The following is a 24,450-nucleotide window of genomic DNA, read 5'->3' on the forward strand; positions in this document are numbered from 1 at the left end:
AGAGTGAAAACCTGGCTTGAAACAACATTCAAAAAAATAAGATCATAGCATCCAATCCCATCACTTCATGGCAAATAGATGGAGAAAAGTGGAAACAGTGGTAGATTTTATTTTCTTGGATTCCAAAATCACTGCCATCGGTGACTGAGCAATGGAATTCAAAGATGCTTGTTCCTTGGAAGAAATGCTATGACAAACCTAGACAGTGTATTAAAAAGCAGGGATATCATTTTGCTGACAAAGGTCCATATAGTCAAAGCTATGGTTTTTCCAGAAGTCATGTGTGGCCTGAGAGTTGGACCATAAGGAATGCTGAGCACTGAAGAATTGCTGCTTTCAAATTGTGGTTCTAGAGAGGACTCTTGAGAGTCCCATGGACAGCAAGATCAAACTAGTCAATCAAAAAGGAAATCAGCCCTGAATATTCATTGGAAGGCCTGATGCTGAAGCTGAAGCTACAATACTTTGGCCACCTTATGCCAAGAGCCAGCTCATTGGAAAAGACCCTGATACTGTGAAAGACTGAGGGCAGGAGGAGAACGGGGGCAACAGAGGACAAGATGAATGGATGGCGTCACTGACTCAATGAACATGAGTCTGAGCAAACTCCCAGAGATAGTGAGGGACAGGGAAGCCTGGTGTGCTGTAGTCTGTGGGGTCACAAAGCGTTGAACACTTAGTGACTGAACAAATTATATATATATATATATATATATATATATATATAAACACATACATATACATTCCACACCTTCTTTATCCATTCATCTGTTAACAGATGTATTTCAGGTTGCTTCCATGTCTTGGTTATTGTAAATAATGCTAGTATGAGCATTGACGTGCATGTATCTTTTTGAGTTAGAGTTTTTTTTTTTCCAAATGTATGCCCAGGAGTGTGATTAGTAGGTCATACAGTAACTCTATTTTTAGTTTTTCTTCTTTTGAGGCAAGGAATATGATTTTATTCATATTCTGGCTGACTGAGAAGATGGCAGACTAATGTCTCAAAATAATCATCTTCTATTTTTAGTTTTTTAAGGCATCTCCATACTTTTCTCCATAGTGTCTGCACCAATTTACAGTCTCACCTAAAGTGTAAGAGGGTTCCCTTTACTGCATACCCTCTCTAGCATTTCTTATTTGTAGATTTTTTAATAATGACCATTCTGGCTGGTGTGAGGTGATACCTCACTGTAGTTTTGATTTGCATTTATCTAATGATTAGTGATGGGGGCTTCCCAGGTGGCTCAGATGGTAAAGAATTTGCCTGCAATGCATGAGACCTGGGTCAGAAAGATCCCCTGGAAAAGGGAATGGGAACCCATTCCAGTATTCCTGCCTAGAGAATTCCATGGACAGAGGAGCCTGGTGGGCCACAGTCCATGGGGTCGCAAAGAGTCAGAATGATTAATGATATTCAGAATCTTTTCATGTGCCTATTAACCATCTGTATGTCTTCTCAGGGGAAATGTCTATTTAAGCTTCCTGCATTTTGGGGGGATTAGTTTGTTTAATTTTTGATATTAAGCCGTATGAGCTATGTATATCTTTTGGAAATTAGTCTCTTGTAAGTAGCATAGTCTGCAATATTTTCTCCCAGTCCATAGGTTATCTTTTACCTCATTCTTTTGCTCATTCATCCGCCACAAAGTTATCTTAAAAAAAATAGATCCAATCATATTTTCTCCTGCTTAAAGCCTTAAGATTGGGTTAAAATCCTACATCTTTTCATGTAAGCTCTTTCTCTTTTGGTTTCTACAGTTAGCTTCACACTGCAGTTACTTTGAATCTCTCACTCATATTGGGATACCAGCTCCTTTAATGATTCTGTGTCTCTCCCTATGCTGCCTAGAAACCTTCCCTTCATCCCTTAAAATATAGCTCAGTAACATTCCTTCTGTAACCCCTTCCTTCATGCCCATCAGAGAACATAAAACCAGGAATTGTTCTCTGGGCCCTTATAACTTTTGTTCATACCTCAAAAATAATAAGACCATTTCTAACTTTGCCGTATTTCTTTATGTGATTATGGCATCAGATGTGAAGGCTCTTAAGCCAGTACACTTTTCTGTAGTATCTCTTACTCTGACTAAGAATGTATCACCTAATGTATGATTATACATATGGATTTTTTAGTTTCTTTAAATATTTTTATTGTTTTTTCTTTTACATTTAAATATTTTGTTAACCTCAAATTCACTTTAATATGTTGTGAAGGTCTACTTTGGTTTTCTTGTAGATAGTTAGCCAGTTATGCTGAGGTCATTTATTAAACCATTCTTTTCCAGAGGAATTGAAATGGTAGTTTTATTAAATAAAGTCTCTTTGAATCTGTTTACAGACTTTCTCCAGTGCTTACACTGCCTTGGTCATCTTTAAAGTGTAGCTTTTGGATGAAATATTCTCCCTCTTACCCTTCACTTTTTTTCTTTTTGTCTAGAAAATTCCAACTTCAGTATTTACTTCGTTTGTTCTATGGGCTATTTAGAAAAGCCTTTCTTAGTTTTGATTTAGATACATTTTTAGGGGGTTAAGGTGAGGTGTCTTTTTTTTTCTATAACCCTGACCTCATGTAGAATTGATGAGTCAGCTTTTAGTTATTACTTTCCAAATATATAATAAACTACTTAGTTTAACCAATTCTTTCATTCTGTTTTAGAATTAAGATATTCTTTGTTGACAAGTACTTGTTTAATTTTTGTGATTGTTTCATTGGCAAAAAGAAGAATCTATATATTTACACTTATAGGTTACAAAATTTTATGTTACCAAGTTTGTTGATGTTAATATTTAAATATTTTGTCTTTTCTTGTTTTATGTAATAACGTATATTCTGAAATATGTACACATATGCATGAACATACCTTATGTGCAGCCTGTGTGTATACAGTCAGATTACACTCAGTGGTTTTGTGTATGTGTGTTGCATTTTCTGTTCTAGAAATTTTGCTTTGTGTGACTGGACCTTTATTATATAATACATGAAAGTTTATGACTGTTATATCTTTTCTGTGAATTACACTTTTAAATCATTATATAAGGTCTCTCTTTTACCTGTTTTATCCTTTTAGGATTGATCTTCCACCTTGTTAAATATTAATATTGCCATTACTCCCCAATTTCTTTTTCTTTGCATCCATATATATCTTTACAAGCCATTTTATTTTTAACATTATGACTATTTGGAAGACTTTCCTAAAATAATAATGTATTTTTAAACAACTTTATTTTTTAATTGTATTATTGTTCCTTTGTTTAATTTTTTGCATGTTGCTACTTTATTTCCAAACTTTTCATCACATAATTTAGAATAATTGTTTTACAATTGATGAATTTTAAAAAACAATTTTATTTTGACTCTTAAAATGTTCTTGTTTCTTCCTTCTTTAACTTCTGCTGCTTACTCATGGTACTCCTCCCTCTCCCGCTACCCCAATCAAACTCCCTCTTAACCTGCAGGTTCTGTTAGATTAACCACTTCAAAATAACCTCTAGTGGAATGAATGAATGAATAAATGAATATGAACCTGAAAGTTTTGCCAGGGAAGTACATGATTTTTAAATACATCTGCTATAGAGGAAAATACTGAATTAGGGGGTTTGTTCCTGAGTAAGAAATGTAAAAACTATCCAACTATATCTTAATTTTACACAGGACTTCCTGTGGCCACAGGACTGGGAAAGGTGAGTTTTCATTCCAATCCCAAAGAAAGGCAATGACAAAGCATGTTCAAACTACCACACGACAGCACTCATCTCACACATTAGCAAAGTAATGCTCAATATTCTCCAAGCAAGGGTTCAACAGTACGTGAACAGAGAAATTCCAGATGTTCAAGCTCAATTTAGAAAAGGCAGAGGAACCAGAGATCAAATTGCCAACATCAACTGGATCATAGAAAAAGCAGGAGAATTCCAGAAAAACAACTACTTCTGTTTTATTGAATAGGCCAAAGAGTTTGACTGTGTCGATCACAACAAACTGTGGAAAATTCTTAAAGGGATGGGAATACCAGACCACCTAACCTGTCTCCTGAGAAATCAGTATGCAGGATAAGAAGCAACAGTTAGAATCGGAAAATGAAACAGACTGGTTCCAAATTGGGAAAGGAGTACGTCAAGACTGTATTTGTCGCTCTACTTATTTAGCTTCTATTGCAGAGTACATCACGCAAAATGCTGGACTGGATGAATCACAAGCTGGAATCAAGATTGCAGAAGAAATATCAATAACCTCAGATATGCCACCCTTATGGCAAAAAGCAAAGAGGAACTAAGGAGCCTCTTGATGAAAGTGAAAGAGGAGAGTGTAAAAGCTGGCTTAAAACTCAACATTCAAAAACTAAGACCATGGCATCTGGTCCCATTAGTCAGTTCAGTTTAGTCGCTCAGTCATGTCCAACTATTTGCCACCCATGTACTGCAGCATGCCAGCATTCCATGCCCATCACCAACTCCCGGAGTTTACTCAAAGTCGTGTCCATTGAGTTGGTGATGCCATCCAACCATCGCATCCTTTGTCATCCCCTTCTCCTCCTGACTTCAATCTTTCCCAGCATCAGGATCTTTTCTAATGAGTCAGTTCTTTGCATCAGGTGGCCAAAGTATTGTGGTTTCAGCTTCAGCATCAGTCCTTCCAATGAATATCCAGGACTAGTTTCCTTTAGATGGACTGGTTGGATCTCCTTGCAGTCCAAGGGACTCTCAACAGTCTTCTTCAACACCACAGTTCAAAAGCATCAATTCTTTGGCACTCAACTTTCTTTATAGTCCAACTCTCACATCCATACATGACTGCTAAAAAAAATCATAGCTTTGACTAGACGGACCTTTGTTGGCGAAGTAATGTTTCTGCTTTTTAATAAGCTGTCTAGGTTGGTCATAACTTTTCTTCCAAGGAGCGAGTGTCTTTTAATTTCACGGCTGCAGTCACCATCTGCAGTGATTTTGGAGCCCCCAAAACTGAAGTCTGTCACTGTATCCACTGTTCCCCTATCTATTTTCCATGAAGTGATGGGACCAGATGCCATGATCTTAGTCTTCTGAATGTTGAGTTTTAAGTCAACTTTTTCACTCTCCTCTTTGACTTTCATCAAGAGGCTCTTTAGTTCTTCTTCGCTTTCAGCCCTAAGGATGGTGTCATCTGCCTATCTGAGGTTATTGATATTTCTCCCGGCAATCTTGATTCCAGCTTGTGATTCACCCAGCCCAGTGTTCCTCCTGATGTACTCAGCATACAAGTTAAGTAAGCAGGGTGACAATATATAGCCTTGATGTAAATCTTCCCCTATTTGGAACCAGTCTGCCATGTCCAGTTCTAACTGTTGCTTCCTTATCTGCATACAGATTTCTCAAGATGCAGGTCAGGTGGTCTGTATTCCCATCTCTTTAAGAATTTTCCACACTTAGTTGTGATTAACACAGACAAAGGTTTTGGCATAGTCAATAAAGCAGAAATAGATGTTTTTCTGGAACTCTTTTGCTTTTTCAATGATCCAGTTGGCGATCTGATCTCTGTTCCTCTGCCTTTTCTAAATCCAGCTTGAACATCTGGAAGTTCACGGTTCATGTTCTGTTGAAGCCTGGCTTGGAGAATTTTGAGCATTACTTTACTGGTGTGTGTGATGAGTGCTATTGTGTGGTAGTTTGAACGTCCTTTGTAATTGCCTTTCTTTGGGATTGGAATGAAAATGGACTTTTTCTGGTCCTGTGGCCACTGCTGAGTTTTCCAGATTTGCTGGAATACTGACTGCAGCACTTTCACAGCATCATCTTTTAGGATTTGAAAGAGCTCAACTGGAATTCCATCACCTCCACTAGCTTTGTTCATAGTGGTGCTTCCTATGGTCCACTTGACTTTGCATTCCAGGGTGTCTGCCTCTAGGTGGGTGATCGCATTATTGTGGTTATCTGGGTCATGAAGATCTTTTTTGTATAGTTCTTCTGTGTATCCTTGCCGCCTCTTCTTAATATCTTCTGCTTCTATTATATCCATACCATTTCTGTCCTTTATTGTGCCCATCTTTGCAGAAATGTTCCATTGGTATCTCTAATTTCCTTGAGATCTCTAGTCTTGCCCATTCTATTGTTTTCCTCTATATCTTTGCACTGATCATCGAGGAAGGCTTTGGCTCTGTCCCTTCATTCTTTCACTTCATCACAAATAGATGGAGAAACAATAGAAAGAGTGACAGACTGTTTTCTTGGGCTCCAAAACCACTGCAGATGGTGACTGCAGCCATGAAATTAAAAGGCACTTTCTCCTTGGAAGAAAAGTTATGACCAGCCTAGACAGCATATTAAAAAGCAGAGACATTACTTTGCCAGCAAAGTTCATCTAGTCAAAGCTATGGTTTTTCCAATAGTCATATACGAATGTGAGAGTTGGACCATAAAGAAAGCTGAGCGCCGAAGAATTGATGCTTTTTGAACTGTGGTGTTGGAGAAGACTCTTGAGAGTCCCTTGGACTGCAAGGAAATCAAACCAGTCAATCCTCACGGACATCAGTCCTTAATATTCATTGAAAGGGCTGATGCTGAAGCTGAAGCTCCAGTACCATGGCCACCTGATGTCAAGAACTGACTCATTGGAAAAGACCCTGATGATGGGAAAGATTGAAGGCAGGAGAAGGGGATGACAGAGGATGAGATGGTTGGATGGCATCACCGACTTAATGGACATGAGTTTGAGCAAGCTCCCAGAGTTGCTTAGATGGGGAGGGCAGGCTGGCATGCTGCAGTCCATGGGGTTGCAAAGAGTTGGACATGACTATGTAACTAAACTGAACTGAACTGATATCTTAATTTTACACCTAGATAGATCCATCTCCATCTAATGCCTGAAGCTAACTTAATGCTCTCTTTAGTATGCCGCAGTACATGAGAAGCCGGTTAATTACTCTTTCCTTAAATGCAGAGGATGCCTGTGTGCTCAGTATCACTTTAGTCCTGTCTGAATCTTTGTGACCCTATGGACTGTAACCCACCAGGCTCCTCTGACCATGATATTCTCCAGGCAAGAATACTGGAGTGGATTGGATGCCTTCCTCCAGAGAATCTTCCTGACCCAGAGTTCAAACCCGCATGTCCTGTGTCTCCTCAATTGCAAACGGATTTTTTTACCACTGAGCCACAGGAGAAGCCCTAAGTGCAGAGACTATTGTTTATCCATCTACTTTAGTCAAGATCTGGCACAAATTAATGACCCAATAAAATTTGTGAATTAATAAATTTCAGGGTTAAAAGGAACTTTAAAGTTCTTCCATTTCAAGCTCCTACTGAATGTGTAAATCCCTTCTGTATCTGTTGATGTCATATTTCATTTTTATCAAAAAATTATTTAAAATTTGACTCATATATTCTATTAATATTTACATACTTATTTTCAGTGTATGGAAACTTTTTAGAATACAGTATTTAATAAAATAATATAATAATATTTTAAATTGATAATTACTAGAGTTCCTTTGGGTTTTCCAGGTGTCTCAGTGGTAAAAAACCCACCTGCCAATGCAGGAGACATAAGAAATGTGGGTTTGATCCCTGGGTCAGGAAGATCCCCTGGAGGAGGGCATAGCAACCCACTCCAGTATTCTTGTGTAGAGAATACTATAGACAGAAGAGATGGCAGGCTATAGTCCATATGGTCGCAAAGAATCAGTCATGACCAAAGCGACTTAGCACGCACACAGAGTTCCTTATTAAAGATGAGAATGCCCTATTAATAGATTTTTCTATGAGAAAATAGTAGTTTAGGGAGGTTAAATACTGTGATGATATGAAGCACATGTGGAGATGCAGCTCGTAGCAGTGTTCTTCCAGGCTCTAACCACCTAAGTTGCCCACAGAATTTACTTATTGAATATTTATTTATTTATTTGGTTGCCCCAGGCCTTAGTTGCAACATGTGGGATCCTTGATCTTAGGTGCAGCATGCAAACTTTTAGTTGTAGTGTGGGGGATCCAGATCCCCGACTAGGTATTGAACCCAAGTCCTCCCACATTAGGACCTCAGAGTCTTAGCCACTGGACCATTGGGGAAGTCCCACCCATATAATTTATTATAAGTTCTAGGATAATGATACTATACTTCATAGATAAACATGAGAATATTGCAAATAGCATTTAATTTCAATTATTTTCCCAGTAGTATTACTGTCTGTCACAGGTTCCCCTTATAATCAACAAAATACGTTTCCAAGTTAGCTGATACTGGGGGTGCAACTGGAGAATCAGGAGAAGACCCATCCAACCAAGTTGATCATTAATCTCAAATCATGTCTAGGAGAGCCTGAAGGAAAAAAAGAAAAAACACCACATTTATATAAGTATATGCAGGATACAAAAATTATAAGCTAAGTATTTGTTATACTTGAACAAAGTAATGCAACATTTCCTATTTGCTGAGACAACTTGAGATAAAGCAACATTTAGATTTTGGTGAAGATTACACAAATTGTTTGTGGCTTCCCAGGTGGAACTAGTAGTGAAGAACCCACCTGCCAATTCTGGAGACATAAGAGACATGGGTTTGATCCCTGGTTTGGGGAAATCTCCTGGAGGAGGATGTGGCAACCCACTACAGTATTCTTTCCTGGAGAATCCCATGGATTCTGGGTCTATGGTTCATAGGGTCATAAAGAGTTGGACACAACTGAAGCAACTGAGCATGCATGCGTGCACACAGATTGCTTGTAGGCAATGGAATTTACATGGAAACCATTTTGGAGATATCACATTTTATTTATTTATACATTTATTAATTCACCTAGATCCTCTTTTTAGTTGAATCCCAAATACTTTTATAAATCTCATTTATGGAGAAAAATCTGTAATTAATTGAGGGCAAGGTTCAGTTCAGTTCAGTCGCTCATTCGTGCCCAACTCTTTGCAACCATGTGAACTGCAGCACACCAGGCCTCTCTGCCCATCACCAACTCCCAGAGTTTACTCAAACTCATGTCCTTTGAGTCGGTGATGCCATCCAACCATCTCATCCTCTGTCGTCCCCTACTCCTCCTGCCTTCGATCTTTCCCAGCATCAGCGTCTTTTTCAATGAGTCAGTTCTTCGCATAAGGTGGCCAAAGTATTGGAGTTTCAGCTTCAGCATCAGTCCTTCCAATGAATATCCAGGACTGATTTCCTTTAGGATGGACTGGTTGGATCTCCTTGCAGTCCAAGGAACTCTCAACAGTCTTATTCAACACCACAGTTCAAAAGCATCAATTCTTTGGCACTCAGCTTTCTTTATAGTCCAACTCTCACATCCATACATGACTACTGGAAAAACTATAGCTTTGACTAGATGGACCTTTGTTGGCAAAGTAATGTCTCTGCTTTTTAATATGCTGTCTAGGTTGGTCATAACTTTTCTTCCAAGGAGCAACTGTCTTAATTTAATGGCTGCAGTCACCATCTGCAGTGATTTTGGATCCCCCCAAAAAAAGACTGCTGTTGTTTCTACTGTTTCCCATCTATTTTCCATGAAGTGATGGGACCAGATGCCGTGATCTTGGTTTTCTGAATGTTGAGTTTCAGGCCAACTTTTTCACTCTCCTCTTTCACTTCCATCAAGAGGCTCTTTAGTTTTTCTTCGCTTTCTGCAAGGTGGCAGGGCCTTAAAGATCACAGAAGGCAGTGGTATGGTAAGGAATTTGCACCTGGGGAAAAGAGGCAAATTAATCATTATCTGAGAGTTGGACATTCTGTTTTCCATTTCCACATAGTAAAAGCAACACTTCAAAACCACAGAGGCAAGAACATTTAAGACACCCTGCCAGGTTTGAGCTGAGAAATGGTCAGTCATCTCCCTCTTCATCAGCTCATTGCTCAGGGTGGCTGCATGTTGATTGCAACAGGGCATTCTGGAAAATATTTGCTAAATCCACCTTTGACTCTATCTGCAATAGGTCTATGACCTTAGGTTTGTATGCCTACATAAGCGCTTGCAAAACTGCATTAAAAATATCTCCTTTTAAGAGATAAAGCAAATGTAGCAAACAATTGTTTAATCTAGGTGAAGGGCATAGAGGTATTCATTAAACTGTTCTTATAATTTCTTCGTAAAACTGAAACTTGTCAAATAAAATGTTGTTGGAGAAATAAATATAATTCAGTCAAAAGACAAAGCCAAAAAACATCACCTGTTGTTAGGAGAGAAATGGTGCAATGGTTACTATTCATACCAGTTAAAATGATTTGCATAAGCTTAAGACCCAGTGTAATCACCTAGGAAATAAAATACTTGAATAAATCGTGGGTAATATCATGCTCCTGATTGCTGTCTTATATACTTAAGAACAGTTAAAAATTCATATAAAAGATGATTCTTCTCATAGAAAATTGGGGAAAGGACCTAAAAAGAAACTCTCAAAAGAAGATAGTCAATGGTCATTAAACATCTTAAAATCTTGCAGTCGCACTAGTAATTAAATATGTGAAACTTAAAGCAATTGTCAATATTTTAATCAGCATTCAGCATTCATGAAGGAGGAGAAAATAAAAATGCAAACACCTCTAATTCTGTGTGCCAAAGGTAAATCAGTACAATCTTTATGGAGAGTTAATTGGCAATATTGTAATTTAAAAGCACTTAGAATGCCAAAATCCTTTATTTTCTCTAGAAATTCTGCTTCTAGGAATTTATTCTAGAAGGAAGTAGATAAAAACTTATAGATAATACAGATTATATTTTACATGCAAAAATATGCTAATCACAGCATTGTCCTTATTAGAACAAGGTCAGAAAAATCTAAATGTCTAATGAGAGACATTTGTTTAAAAAAAAAGAGTATGTGGCACATGATGGAATATCATATGGCCATTAAAAATCATATGATAGAAAATTATAGAAGAATATTAAGTAACATGAAAAAATTTCTATGACACAATGTGAAAACTTCAAGTTCTAAAACATGCACAGGATAACAACAGCAATTAATCAATCTATCAATAATAACAACAAAAATCTATCAAGATATTAATTGCTTCCCTGTTGAGTGCTGAAATTAGAAATGATCCTACTTTTTTCTGTATTTCGCAAAACATCTAACATGTTTAACACAACATCTGCATAACACAAAACATCTACACAACATGGCCCATGCTGCGTAGGGCCACCCAAGGCAGACGGGTCGTGGTGGAGAGTTCTGACAAAACGTGGTCCGCTGGAGAGGGGAATGGCAAACCACTTCCATATCCTTGCCTTGAGAACCCCATTAACAGCATGAAAAGGCAAAAAGACATTATGCAGTCCATGGGGTCGCAAAGAGTCAGACACAGCTGAGCGACTGAACTGACTTATTTACCTTTAATGCAGATTACATCATGTGAAATGCTGGGCTGGATGAAGCACGGGCTGGATGAAGCACAAGCTGGAGTCAAGATTGCACGGAGAAATATCAACAACCTCAGATATGCAGATGATACTACTCTAATGGCAGAAAGTGAAGAGGAACTAAAGAGCCTCTTGATTAGGGTGAAAGAGGAGAGTGAAAAACCTGGCTTAAAACTTAACATTTAAAAAACTAAGATCATGACATCTGGTCTCATCACGTTACAGCAAACAGATCAGGAAAAAAGAGATACAGCGACAGACTTTATTTTTGGGGGCTCCAAAATCACTGCAGATGGTGACTGCAGCCACGAAATTAAAAGATGCTTGCTCCTTGGAAGAAAAGTTATGACAAACCTAGACAGTGTTCTAAAAAGCAAAGAGACCACTTTGCTGACAGAGGTTCACATAGTCAAAGCTATCGTTTTTCCAGTAGTTATGTATGGATATGAGTGAAAGTGAAAGTTGCTCAGTTGTGTCCAACTCTTTGCAACCCCACAGACTATACAGTCCATGGAATTCACTAGGCCAGAATAATGGAGTGGGTAGCCTTTCCCTTCTCCAGGGGATCTTCCCAACCCAGGGATTGAACCCAGGTTTCCCGCATTGCAGGTGAATTCTTTACCAGCTGAGCCACAGAGGAAGCCCATGGATATGAGATTTGGACCATAATGAAGGCTGAGCATCAAAGAATTGATACTTTTAAACTGTGGTGCTGGAGATGACACTTGAGAATCCCTTGGACAGAAAGGAGATCAAACCAGTCAATCCTAAAGGAAATAAACCTTGAATATTCATTGGAAGGACTGAAGCTGAAGTTGAAGCTCCAATACTTTGACCCCCTAATGTGAAGAACTGACTCACTGGAAAAGACCGTATGCTGGGAAACATTGAGGGTAGGAGAAAAAGGAGACAACAGAAGATGAGATGGTTGGATGGCATCATCAACTCAATTGACATGAGTTTTACTATTATCTAAAGTAATAGTACTACTTTCATTATTTAAAACCATAATTAGGGTCTTCCCTGGCTGTTCAGAGATTGTGACTCTGCACTTCAAATGCAGGGACTGCAGGTTCGATTGATCCCTGGTCAGGGAACTAAGAACCCACATGTGAATTTGTGTGGCCAAAAAAAAAAAAAAAAGCAACAACCCACAATTGATGTTAAAATAAACAGAACTTATTCCCTTTCCTAGGTTTAGCCGTAACACACCAGCACACTGTGACTTGGTGCAGAGCTGCACGGCAGAGGAAACTCAAGGAGGGATCATCAAATCACACGGCACAGTGTGGGGGTGCATAGTGTTCAGAACCACAGCTTCAGCTCTACGTACAAAAAGGTAGGTAGCATCTCTCATTTGTTTCTACACCTCAGAAAAACTAAAAGTCCAACTAAAGAATCACCTGAGACTGATAGATACCAGAGTAGAAATAGTGGTTCAAGTATTTGGGGATCATGTTGCTAAACCCAAACTGGATCTTAAACATAAGCAGTGGTTATCTGTGAAGTCACGTAATCTCAAAGATGACCTCTTTCTCTAAATATTGCCTCATAGTCACCACTTGAGTGGAAAAAGTGCTAGATAAGAAAGACAGGAGTCTCTGGAGAATGCAAACACAGCCTGACTCACTTGTTCTGAAGTCCAGCCACTGATCAGAATCTCTTAGGGTCATTTATTTAAAAAATATTTTTTTTCCATCTTCCCATGTAGAGACTCTGATGCAATAAACCTAGGTTGAGACCAGGAACTCTGTGTTCTAAATAAGTTCTGCAGGTTTAGATGATCATTGTACATGGTATTTCAGTGTGCAATGGTTAAACAGAAGTGTTGGCTCAACTACTGTGGTTTGTGATATGTTAGATAATCCATGTTTTTGCCCCACATATGTTCATTTTAAAAAACAGGCCTTTAGTTATATTAGTTATCTGTTTTTCCTTGGTTCCTAAATGCAGAGGAATGGGAAGTTTATGTCCCAGGTTCATATATCCTTCATAGCTCTAATGAACTATATATGCTGTGCTGGGTTTAGTCACTCAGTTGTGTCTGACTCTTTGTGACCCCATGGACTGTAGCTTGCATGCCTCCTCTGTCCATGGGGATTCTCCAGGCAAGAATACAATACTGGAGTGAGTTTCCATGTCCTCCACAATTTGTTTTATACTTTCAGTCTTAATTGTATAAGAAATATGTTATAGTTCTCATGCGAAAATATGAAATTATTAATTTCAACTCATTTTTTATTATCTTCATAAAAGTCATGAGCTAAAGTTTTTAGATACTGTTTTATATACTCTAACAAGGGGACACTACCTTTTGACTGTATTTAAAAATTTAAAACTTGAATGGGCAAAAATCAGATATGTAACATTTTTTACCAAATGATACCTTCAGTTCAGTTCAGTTCAGTCACTCAATCATGTCCGACTCTTTGCGACCCCATGAATCGCAGCACGCCAGGCCTCCCTGTCCATCACCAACTCCTGGACTTTACCCAAACTCACATCCATTGAGTTGGTGATGCCATCCAGCCATCTCATCCTCTGTCGTCCCCTTCTCCTCCTGCCCCCAATCCCTCCCAGCATCAGGGTCTTTTTCAATGAGTCAACTCTTCGCATAAGAATGCTTATTTCTTTCTAGATAGATATTACGTATTACCTAGGTGTGATCTCCATGTTTCTGATACCTGTACATTAACTAAGAATTGACCACAGGATTATCTCCTTTAGTGGGTTTTAATCTGTGGCTTTACTTTAAATTCTAGGAATTCACTCAGTCCTGAGTACATAAGGGGATTGAGCAAAGGTCTGAGGGATATTGCACCTCCCCATCCTTTTTTCCTTGGGCTTTTGCTATACTCAGTCTTGCTTAAAAACGTCTACTTTCAAGTATTTTGCATATTGAGTTTCTATGTGTACCTTTTTTTGGAAAATGTGTTCTACGTTATAAAAGGTCTATCCAAGATCTTAAAGAAAATCCTAAAGGAAATCAGCACCAAATATTCATTGGAAGGACTGATGGTTAAGCTGAAGCTACAATACTTTGGCCACCTGATTTGAAGATCTAACTCATTGGAAAAGACCCTGATGTTGGGAAAGATTGAGGGCAGGAGGAAAAGGGGACAACAGAGGACGAGATGGTTGGATGGCATCACCAACTCAATAGACATGAGTTTGAGGCAACTCTGGGAGACAGTGAAGGACAGGGAAGCCTGGTGAGCTGCAGTCCACTGGGTCACACAGAGTCAGATGTGACTTAACAACTGAACAATAAGGTCTTAATAATATAAGATTTATATATTTTAATATATATAAATGTATACATTATATAATATTTATAAATTTATAAAAATCATACTTTCTGACAGATGATTCTGGAATCAAAAATTAATAAGAGCTCATTACTAGCAAAGGAGAAAGATATGTAGACCTAACAAATGGCATTTAAATTAAGCCTTGAAAATGAACACCAATTTGTCAGATGGTATTGGAGGAAAGATGCTGTTGACAACAGGAACATAATATTAAGGGGCCTGCCCTTTCCTGGCATGGTGAAAAATTCACTGTGACAAGAATGTAGGTGTATGGTGAAGGGGGACAGGGGCAGAAGACAGTGCTGGGACCAAGTAACAAACCATTTTCACTCCCAGCTAAGAAGCCTGGATTTTAACCCTTAGATAACAACAAGCTAACATTAAGTAGGAAAGTAACTTGGTCAGAATTTTCTGTTTAGCACAATTTTCTATTTTTAGTACACTTAATATACTCTGTTACATTAATTTATTATAACAGTAACAGCTTGAATATAGGTAGGGATGGGACAGAACTTATGGCAGGGAAACCGGATAAAAGGTAAGGTATGATGAGGAGTTAAGAGAGTGATGGCATTGCCATGATAGAAATGAACATTTGCTTAGATGCAGAGATGACCACCACGGGCTTCAGGACACTGCTTCCATGAAAATCAGGGGCAATGACACTGCAGGAGGGAAGGAAGCCAGAGGGTCAGAGGGTTGTCCCAGGGCAGATGGAGAATACAAAGGGAAAGAAAATTTGAGTTGACATACTCATTTCCCAAGAAGTGGAAAGGAGAAATCCACTTCTGTTTTGGTTCTGCTGTGACCACGTGTAAAACAAAAACCCAATTGAGGCCAGTAGGCCAAATTTCCAGGGGCAAGTGCTGCTTGTTAGCTCACTGTTTCCCTCAAAAACCAAATGGAGAAGACTTGACTGGGACTGTGCTCTTGGTCTCTCTGGTCCTCAAGTCTACCTCCCTGCAGAGCAGTGACTTTTCGTGAAGCAGGGTGAGACGCTGAACCTTCAGGGTGCCCCAGTCAGCTCGTTAGCTGCTTGAGGTTGTGAACGCTTCTCTCTGCTCACAGCTTCAAAGCCTAACTCAGTGACCACGTGGATTACAAAATAAGACACTAATTTATTGTAACATAAACCGGTTTAATGAATAAATCTTTTTGAGTTTTCTGTGATAGATCTTACATAAATAAAGAGAGGTTCAAAGTGGATTTTAAACACATGATTTTACTTCACCTCAATTTCTCTTCCTAATTTGAAACTTCTCACAATCCACTGGAATGGAAATTATGAACACTGACTGTCCACAATCATCCTTTTAGTTACTTCTTGGTACACAATGGAAATGACAAATATGAAAGAAAACCATGTGCTGTTTTTAATGTCATTTGTCCTAAAAACTTTTTCTGAAAACTCACACCAACTACATTTTGATAGCTTTAGAGAGATATAAGGTATGAAAAAAAATTTCTGATAACATGATATATAAAAATGTTATTACATGTGGAAGAATAATACTCTGTGTGGGGGGTACTATTGCTCTGGGAAGTAAGGCCTGATCTTCATGGACATCTTCTTCATTGAGTACCAGGAGCCCTGCCAGTTCATCCACACCACTCCATCGTCTGTGCCGTGCTTTGCCATGTCCCAGGTGTACGCTCCACCCCAGTAGTATCTGCCATTGGGATTGGCTGCATGGCATCGGTTATACCACCATCCACCACCATCTTCTTTAGAACACTGCTTTCTGGGATCTGTAGTTTTCCTGAAAGGAAATTTGTTTGGAGTTATTACAACTGCAGTGCTCTCAAGTTAATTCTTTGCAAAGCCCACAGACGAGTACTGGGTGCAATATTCCTTCCCTCTGATTCTATATGGAAAGTCACAATAATGCACCAAGGGCTTTCTGTGCCCTATAGCAAGAAAGGGAGATGACTGGGCCCATGTGGCAAATTCACCAATATTCATTATGTTATCCTGAAATGATAGCTTTCATATCTCTTAGTGTTACAGATTCTTAGAAAACAAAATAGAGGTTTCAAAAGACACAGTCTATGATAGACATACAGAAATCTATCTCAGTACTCACTACTTAGAAAGTAACTGTGCTCAAATTACAGTTGTATTTTTTATGGTTATGTAATGTTGGGTAAATTACTTAATCTTGCTACTCTTCATGTGTAAAATGAGGACAGCAGTGGCCACCTTATAGCTGAAGTGCTTCAGAGAGAGCTTAGTACAGTGCTGGCATACAGGAACTACCCAGGAAACGAGAGTCACTAGTCATGTTTGCTGTCATGAACGACTCCAGGCGGCAACATGACCGTGGCACTGAAAGCAGGAGAGAAGCAGCAGCACGTACCAGCCGTCGTTGTCTCTGTCGTATGTGCTGAAGAACATGCTGTTGTGGATGGTCATGGTCCGGTTTTCTCCCACCAGTTGAGAAGCCCCTTCTATGAGGGCATTGCCAGCTGTTCCTTTGTATTTGCTCACTGACAGTTGATATTTGTTGGCCTCATTCTGTACAGTAAATCCTTCATAGAGTGCCGTCACCTTATCGCCTTTCCAGTCCTCCATTTCAATCAAAAGCTTTGTGGGTCCCATATTGGTAAGCTGGCTAATTCTGTCATTTCCGAGCCAATACTCACCTAAAGGAAAAAGAAAATAAAATCTCACCAAAAATAAAACCTTTGAAAGCAAAAAACTGCCTTTCCCCTCTTATCATTAGCTTTTATGCTCTTTTTGTAAATACTTCTTAACCTCCTAAAACTCCTAAAAGCAGACTACCAACACTATATTTTTTAAACGGAAAAAAATCTAAATAAAGAATGGTCTTATTTTGTACTCCCAGTTGTTACCTGGTACACCACAGTATTTCTTCCCTTCTGCATTGGTTGCAATATTTCCAAATCCTTGTTTATATGGATCCCATTTCCTGCCAAAGTCAACACTACCATCTTGACGGTTCTGAATTACTGTCCATCCTTTGGTTGAAAGAAAACAAATAACACATATTAACCACTAACAAATAATGACCCTTTGGGGGCAATGTCTGACTTCCTTGTCCATTTAATTTATGCCCACTGATATTTAGTGTCCTTAAATAGATATAATAAGGAAATAAATGTGAAAGGAAAACTTGAAAAATCTTTGGAAACTGCAAGTGCTTTATCTTTTACCCAAAACTGTGAATCATAAATATTTTATAACTTCTAAAATATCAGATTGAATTCCAAATCAAATGGCTCATTGTTAGTTTTGTTAAAGCTAGATTTTATTTCCTGGCATTTTATGGTATCAAAATAATTTCAGCATAATAGTCAAAAGCTATCAAACACGTACCTCCTTTTTCCGTTTTCATATCACAGTATACTCTATATGGTTTGCTAGAATCCTCAGGCTGAATGAGGTACATTTCAGATGTTTCACCTCCATTCCTGATGATTTCCTCACATTCTGCAATCATAGGAGAACAAATTGTATTTAGGGAATACAACATCATTACTTTGTATTTAGTCACCAAGTTTGTAAGATAACTGATTACTAAAGAATGTTTTATTTTAGATATTTGAGGATAAATGTTACAGAAACTGATGCTTCCTCTTACTAAAAATCACACTCGTAATCTTCCAAGGGAGTGAAAAAGCCCTTCTCCACCTTTTATATCTTGATATCCATAAACTTCCAGAACACATGTGATGGAGAAGTCCCTGCATCTATCCATGGTTCCCATCTATTCAAGCAAGTATGTACATTACACCCATTGAGCTACCAGCATCATCACGCTGCTTCCTACTCTTCAAAAGCTGGTGAGTGCATTAGGTATGCTGGGGATATCTTCATGATGTGCTGAGAGGTACTTAGGATCTGTTGGGGGAAATCTACTGAACTTGTTTCAGTTCTCTTATTCTTAGAGAGTGTGAATTCTTCCGTAACCTTCTAGAAATATATTTAACTAGTTACCTTTGCCAGACACCACAGGAATATTGCAAGTAACAGTACACGGGGTGCGGCAGTATTCCATCTGAGTTGAGACATCCGATTCTAATTTTTGTATTTTGCTTCTCAAATTCTCCAGAATTGAACGGAGCACACGAAGCTTAGTTGGGATATTATTCTTCACAGTCTCATCTATATATAACTGGTGCTTTTCCAGATGTGAGGAGTACTCGTTTACTACATTTTCATTATCTGGAAAAATTGTGTAGGAATGGTTAGCGTTTTCTCTTGACAAAAAATTAAATGTATTCAACTATACAATCATGATTTTGATTTTGAGAATAGACTAGACTCGGGCATCGGGCAGTTGTGATATGTAGTTGCACTTAGGGAAAATTATTTGGTCCATGGCATACATAAATTAACATAAAGTATAGTCACTACACTAGTAATTTACCTTAGATTAAGGTAAAAATTAAGCCTAATGATATATTCAATAAGTTGTTTATTTATTTCTTTGATAAGGAAAAGAGGAGAAAGCAGAAGTTCCATCTCAGAAGTTCAACATCTTATAGAGTACATACACTTAATTTACTTATCCATCTCACATAACTGCAGCAGAAATATGCAAGAGAAATGCCATGATTCCTTTGAAAAAATGTCCAGATTTGGGTAGGCTACTCCCTGAGACACCTACGGCCAGTTCAGTCACTAGCTGATTCCTAACCACCAGGCCAATACCACTCGAAATTCAGATCTCAAGTTTCAAATGATGGGGTCATTATTTGCAATTCAACTGAAGATATCATAGACATGTATATTTAAAATGTCAAAGGTTAAATCTATAAATGGTAAATTTTCACTCTGGGAATATATTGTCTTCAGAGTCATAAGTTTCTTATTGAATAAAAATAAGGACTCACAGTAAAAATTTTCACAGAAAATCATCCTTTCTGATGCCAGACTGGGAGTTAGAGTTGAATAGTGCTTACAAACTATTACATAGTATTACAATACTATTACTAGTATTACAATACTATTACTATTACAAACAAGCTGCAGGTGAAGATGCCTAAGTGAGGACCTTGGGGTAATCAGGCTCATACTGAACTACCCAGGCTCATCTAGAGACCTGGATCTTCTCAGAACTGTGCGTTCCCATGGCACTCTGACAGTTTCAATTTTGTAATAGAATCAAACAGAAACCACAAGGATATCTACCTTGTACTTGATTCTGCCTTCCTTTCCACATGTTTTTTAGCAGAGTTATATATTGAAAGGTGGAAGAAGAGGTCCGGGAAACAGAGTCCACAGTATTACGTAAATCTTCTATACTCTTTCGGATTGGTCTCTCCTGTCTTACCAAAGTATCTTGCAACTTACATCCTGTAGGACACAACACACCCTATATACAAAGAAAATAGCCAACATCAGATGTAGGATTGAGGTATTTGCAAAACAAGCACATAGTGAAAATTCAATGATATCTTTCTTTATATAAGACCAGAAGTTCTAGACTCACCATTATAATTCTCTGAAGATTAAAAATAATCCTTACCATAGAACAAAGGTAATTAGGTATGAAAGTATTACCACCTGAACAGACAAAGTGGGCAAGTATGAAGAAGAGGGAACATCCTGTGTCCTGATTTGTAATCTTGGCTGCAGACCAAAGAAAACTAGAAAAGCACCCTTAGCCCAAGGCCCAGTAAGTTTATGTTCTGTATTTACATCCAAAAGAAGCAAGCAAAATGACAGTGATGGTAACGTGGGTCAGTGCTCATCAGGAAGACACATGAATGCGGGCTTCTCCACACGGGAGGCCCACGGCGGTCAGAGCCATGAGTGCACCCACCAGATCCGGGTCCGCGTGCAGGCAGCCATCAGCGTCAGGGGGCTTTCTCTCCACTTTCTTCTGGCCCACAGTTGCTGTGGCGGGACGAGCCCGATAGCCACCTCCGCTGATGGGAGGGGGCACAGGTCTCAGGCTGGGGGCCTCTTCCTTCTTCTTGTCATAGGGCCGATGACCGCGGGCACCCAAACCTACCTTCAGGGGGCCAGGCAGAAATAAAACGAAGAGTGTTGTGGAAAACTTGAGATGTAGTATTCCAACAGTCTCATTTTATAACTTAGGTTAGTAAACTATGATTTGCTTAAGGACCATCAACTGACTAGCTATTGTTGGCAAATCAATAGGTTCCTCAGGTCTCTTTAGTAAGAGCAGAAAGAAAAACAGTGCAAAGAGCTATTGTACCTTGAGGAGTTTTAAAAAGAGTCCTTAAAAAAAGTTGCATCAGATGATGAATAGCAATGAACTCAGATTCCTGAAATCTATACATTAGAACACACAAAATACTATTAAATCTATACTGTCAGGAGGAAAAAATGTTCTCAAGCCACTTGGATTACTAAATTCCAGTAATTATCACTTTTAATTTTTATGAACTGATTATTTCACTAGCTCTTAGTTAATAATACTTAAGTGGCAATATAGATTTATTAAAAACAAATGTATTTGTAATAAGACACCAATTGACTCTAACACGTTTGTAAAGGAATAAGGTATTCTGGAGTCAGACTACTTGGTTTCAAGTCTTGGCCCACACCACTTTCTAGTTCTAAAGACTGCGGGTGAATTACTTTATCTCTAAAATAAAGGTAGTCATAATATCTGCTATATAAGATGATTTTAAGGATTAAATGACTTACTGCATGTGACACCCTTAGAAGAGTGCCTGGCACATATTAAGTTCTCATTATTATCTTTATTGCAATCACACATAACAGTAACAGATACTACAGTGTAAGTGGCTTTTCCACTACTAACTCCAATCTTGTCTATTAACAAAATTGTCAAATCATTCTCATGAAATTTCTTACATGATTTCTTTATCAAATGCCATGATTTTCTCATTTAAAATAATTATTTCATTTAAATAATTCTTAGGTTATGTGCATTGCAATGAAATTATTTGCTAATTAAAATACAACATTAAAAGATAGTGAAGTGGAAAATATGCAATACAATGCAAAAGTGCTGGCCTGGATTAACTTTATTATCATCATACGGTCTTTGTCAGTAATTACACCTTTCAGGTAGAGAAGGAAATGGCAACCCACTCCAGTATTCTAGCCTGGAGAATTCCATGGACAGAGGAGCCTGGTGGGCTATACAGTCCATGGGGTCGCAGAGTCGGACACGACTTAACAACTAAACCACCACCACCACCACCACACCTTTCATTTTCAGGGTTTAATTAAAAATTAACAAAGGACTAGATTTGCACCAGAGACTAAGCTCAGCTATCTGGTGGGTCTAGAGGTCACTGAATGACTGTATTTGGAATTTTACTATCATTTATTCAGTAAGAGACAATACATTTAGTAGGAGAGTGCTAGGCTTTAAACCTGGCCAGATTCCCCTGCTTAACTTCTGAAATTAAACTACAGTATGTTATGTGTAATTGCAATAAAAATAATCATGTATGAAGATTTGTAGGAAATATATATTGTTTTGAAGATATATGGTCACAGTCAAAGATGGTCTGTTCTAACATAAATTTTATGAAATGTGATTCATCTGTTTATTACAAATCAAATTATAACAGAAGTACTTTCTTTTTATTTAGAGTATCATTAGAAAGGTAGCAATGGTAATCTAGCTTTACTAGAGAAAAGGAAATGAAAAATGTTTAAAAGAAATTATATGAATATTTAGGTTTATGAAGACCACTTATTTTTTAATAAGACCACTTATTATTATTTAATAACTAAAACTAGAAAATCCAGTTGGAAGGATAAATAAGTAAACTATCTCTGTGTATTTTAGTCAGTGAGCAGGAATGTAAAAGTGCTTAGCCTACTGCTTTATAAAAGTTGACTCTTACACATTCTTTACATTTTTCTTACCTAACTCAATTAACCATATAACTATCTTTTTATATGTATACTTTGATAATTAAAAGGAGCTATATATTATTTCAGGAGCTATATATTAGGTTCCATTTAAATTCAACAAATGATCCAAAATGAATCACTTCATTTAATTACTTTATTCACTGTGCACTTTTCTTTCTAGTGTGGCAGATACTATGTTATATACAGGTAATTAGATCAGGAGTCACCTGATAATAAAATTTAAATTCTTAAAGTGTCATTTTTCTAAATGTATTTTTGTATTTTGACATCTTCAAACCAGTAGGAGTGATACTTGAGGCAAAACTGTTCTATAAATGAATAAACTAAATGGAGTGCTATATTTCATAACCATTAACAATAACAATATATAAATTTCTCAATAAAAAACAATTTTTAATCTTCTATCACAGAATGTGATCTATTTTACTTTTAGATTTAGTTCACAATTTTCATTTACCAATAGCCAATAATTTCAGGAGCTACATATTACCTTGCTTCACCAAAAAGCTACCCAGCAATTACAGCTTTTTTCTTTTAAAATACTGCTCTTTTATTTTATAGTCTGTGAAATTTTCAAGTTTTTGTTCTCAGATTATAAAAACATATTGCTAGAACTAAATGAAAATCATACTACTCGGGACAACAATCAAGAAAAGCACATCTTACCTTAGGTCTGTCATCTTGTCCCTGGGAAAATAAAGGTGATAAAGCAGAAAATGAGAAATTATTATTTTGTTTTTATGTAAGAAATACTATACAACATTCTTTAAATAAAATAGGTCCTAGAAATTAACAATTCAATTTCATAACTAAAATCAATGCTAATTTCATTAAAATTCAGATATGATTATGATTTGGTTATATGTTATATTAATAGTGTTAGTAAGAATATAATAATATGTAAAAGTCACCTCGTCATAGTCAGTAGGAAATTGGGCCTGAACTATAAAAGCACAGAAAAGTAGCAGTAATAGATGTTTCATGGTTTTAAATTTTTCGAAGTTGCAAGAAATCATCCTTCGCTTTGGACTTAACTGAGAGATCTTCAGTCCTATATATACCTGAATCCTCTGTTAGCTATCCCTTTTCAAGTGGTTACCTTCCTTAGTTAACATTTAATTTTTTGGTTCACTTGTTGACTGAACCATTTTATCCCTTAAGCAACATCTTCCCAGCAAGACTTATTTACTTGTCATACAATTGTTCTCTGTCGGCCAAGTTTAGTAACACCAAAGTTCCTCAGTTCATTTAATTGGACAATATGATGGGAAATTGGGACATTCCTAAAAGAGCTGTGTATTATATTTCCTGTAAATTAATGTGGATGCTACACAGGCTCCCAAAGAATGTGTGAAGAAAAAAATACTTTTAATCTGAGCACAAAATATTGGACCTACTTACAAGGCACCCACTAACACTGTGAACTCACTAAAGGTTTACCATAAATGTTGTTTGGAGGTAATCCTGTAATTTAGTTTTTGAAAAGGCCACTAAACTCAAGAATTACATTACCATATGTTCATCTTATCTTTCAGACATTAATCAGAATAGCAAAATTAATATTCATGCCTTATGCTACGATAGACTAACATCAAAAAGAAAATGCAGTCATTATTTGCTCTAACCAGTTTTCATATTTTGTTCTTTATTGATACATTAAAATTTTCAAATAATTGTAAACTGTATTAAAATGATTAGTAGATTATAGATTCCTAAATGAAAATCATTATTATGGTGACTGGATAGATATTTAAAATTTATTTTATATTATCTTTAAAACAATGTTATTTTAACATTAGTGAAGCCTTCATTTAAAGTGAAAAGAAAGTGAAAGTCTCTCAGTCGTGTCCGATCTATCAGGGAAGCCTTCATTTACCTATTCTAAATATAAGTTCGGACACTAAATGTGTCCCATTTCCTTTCATGATTTCCTATAAGCTAACAAATGCAT

At 37.4% G+C, this 24,450-nt stretch overlaps 1 protein-coding gene across 1 annotated transcript; it reads right to left on the reverse strand.

The window, feature by feature from the left end:
* Positions 1 to 15,764: 15,764 nt before the first annotated feature.
* Positions 15,765 to 23,559, reverse strand: FGB (fibrinogen beta chain). The gene is made up of 9 exons (XM_019977303.2): positions 23,411 to 23,559; positions 23,166 to 23,186; positions 20,437 to 20,628; positions 19,803 to 19,986; positions 18,606 to 18,833; positions 17,985 to 18,098; positions 17,501 to 17,626; positions 17,005 to 17,290; positions 15,765 to 16,407 (listed from the first exon to the last, which is right to left on the reverse strand). The coding sequence occupies exons 1-9, from the start codon at positions 23,513 to 23,515 to the stop codon at positions 16,176 to 16,178; spliced, it is 1,488 nt and encodes a 495-aa protein (XP_019832862.2). The 5' UTR covers positions 23,516 to 23,559; the 3' UTR covers positions 15,765 to 16,175.
* Positions 23,560 to 24,450: the final 891 nt, after the last annotated feature.

Source organism: Bos indicus, chromosome 17, assembly GCF_029378745.1.
Source record: "Bos indicus isolate NIAB-ARS_2022 breed Sahiwal x Tharparkar chromosome 17, NIAB-ARS_B.indTharparkar_mat_pri_1.0, whole genome shotgun sequence".
In the NCBI taxonomy this organism is placed as follows: domain Eukaryota; kingdom Metazoa; phylum Chordata; class Mammalia; order Artiodactyla; family Bovidae; genus Bos; species Bos indicus.

What these genes read in the sequence shown, in the direction of transcription:
- FGB (XM_019977303.2), bottom strand. Translation starts at nt 23,515, where the DNA reads ATGATTTCTTGCAACTTCGAAAAATTTAAAACCATGAAACATCTATTA. An exon ending in TTCCTACTGACTATGACGAG is followed by an intron (nt 23,187 to 23,410) that starts GTGACTTTTACA and finishes TTATTTTCCCAG; the next exon opens with GGACAAGATGACAGACCTAA. An exon ending in AAGGCAGAATCAAGTACAAG is followed by an intron (nt 18,834 to 19,802) that starts GTAGATATCCTT and finishes CAATTTTTCCAG; the next exon opens with ATAATGAAAATGTAGTAAAC.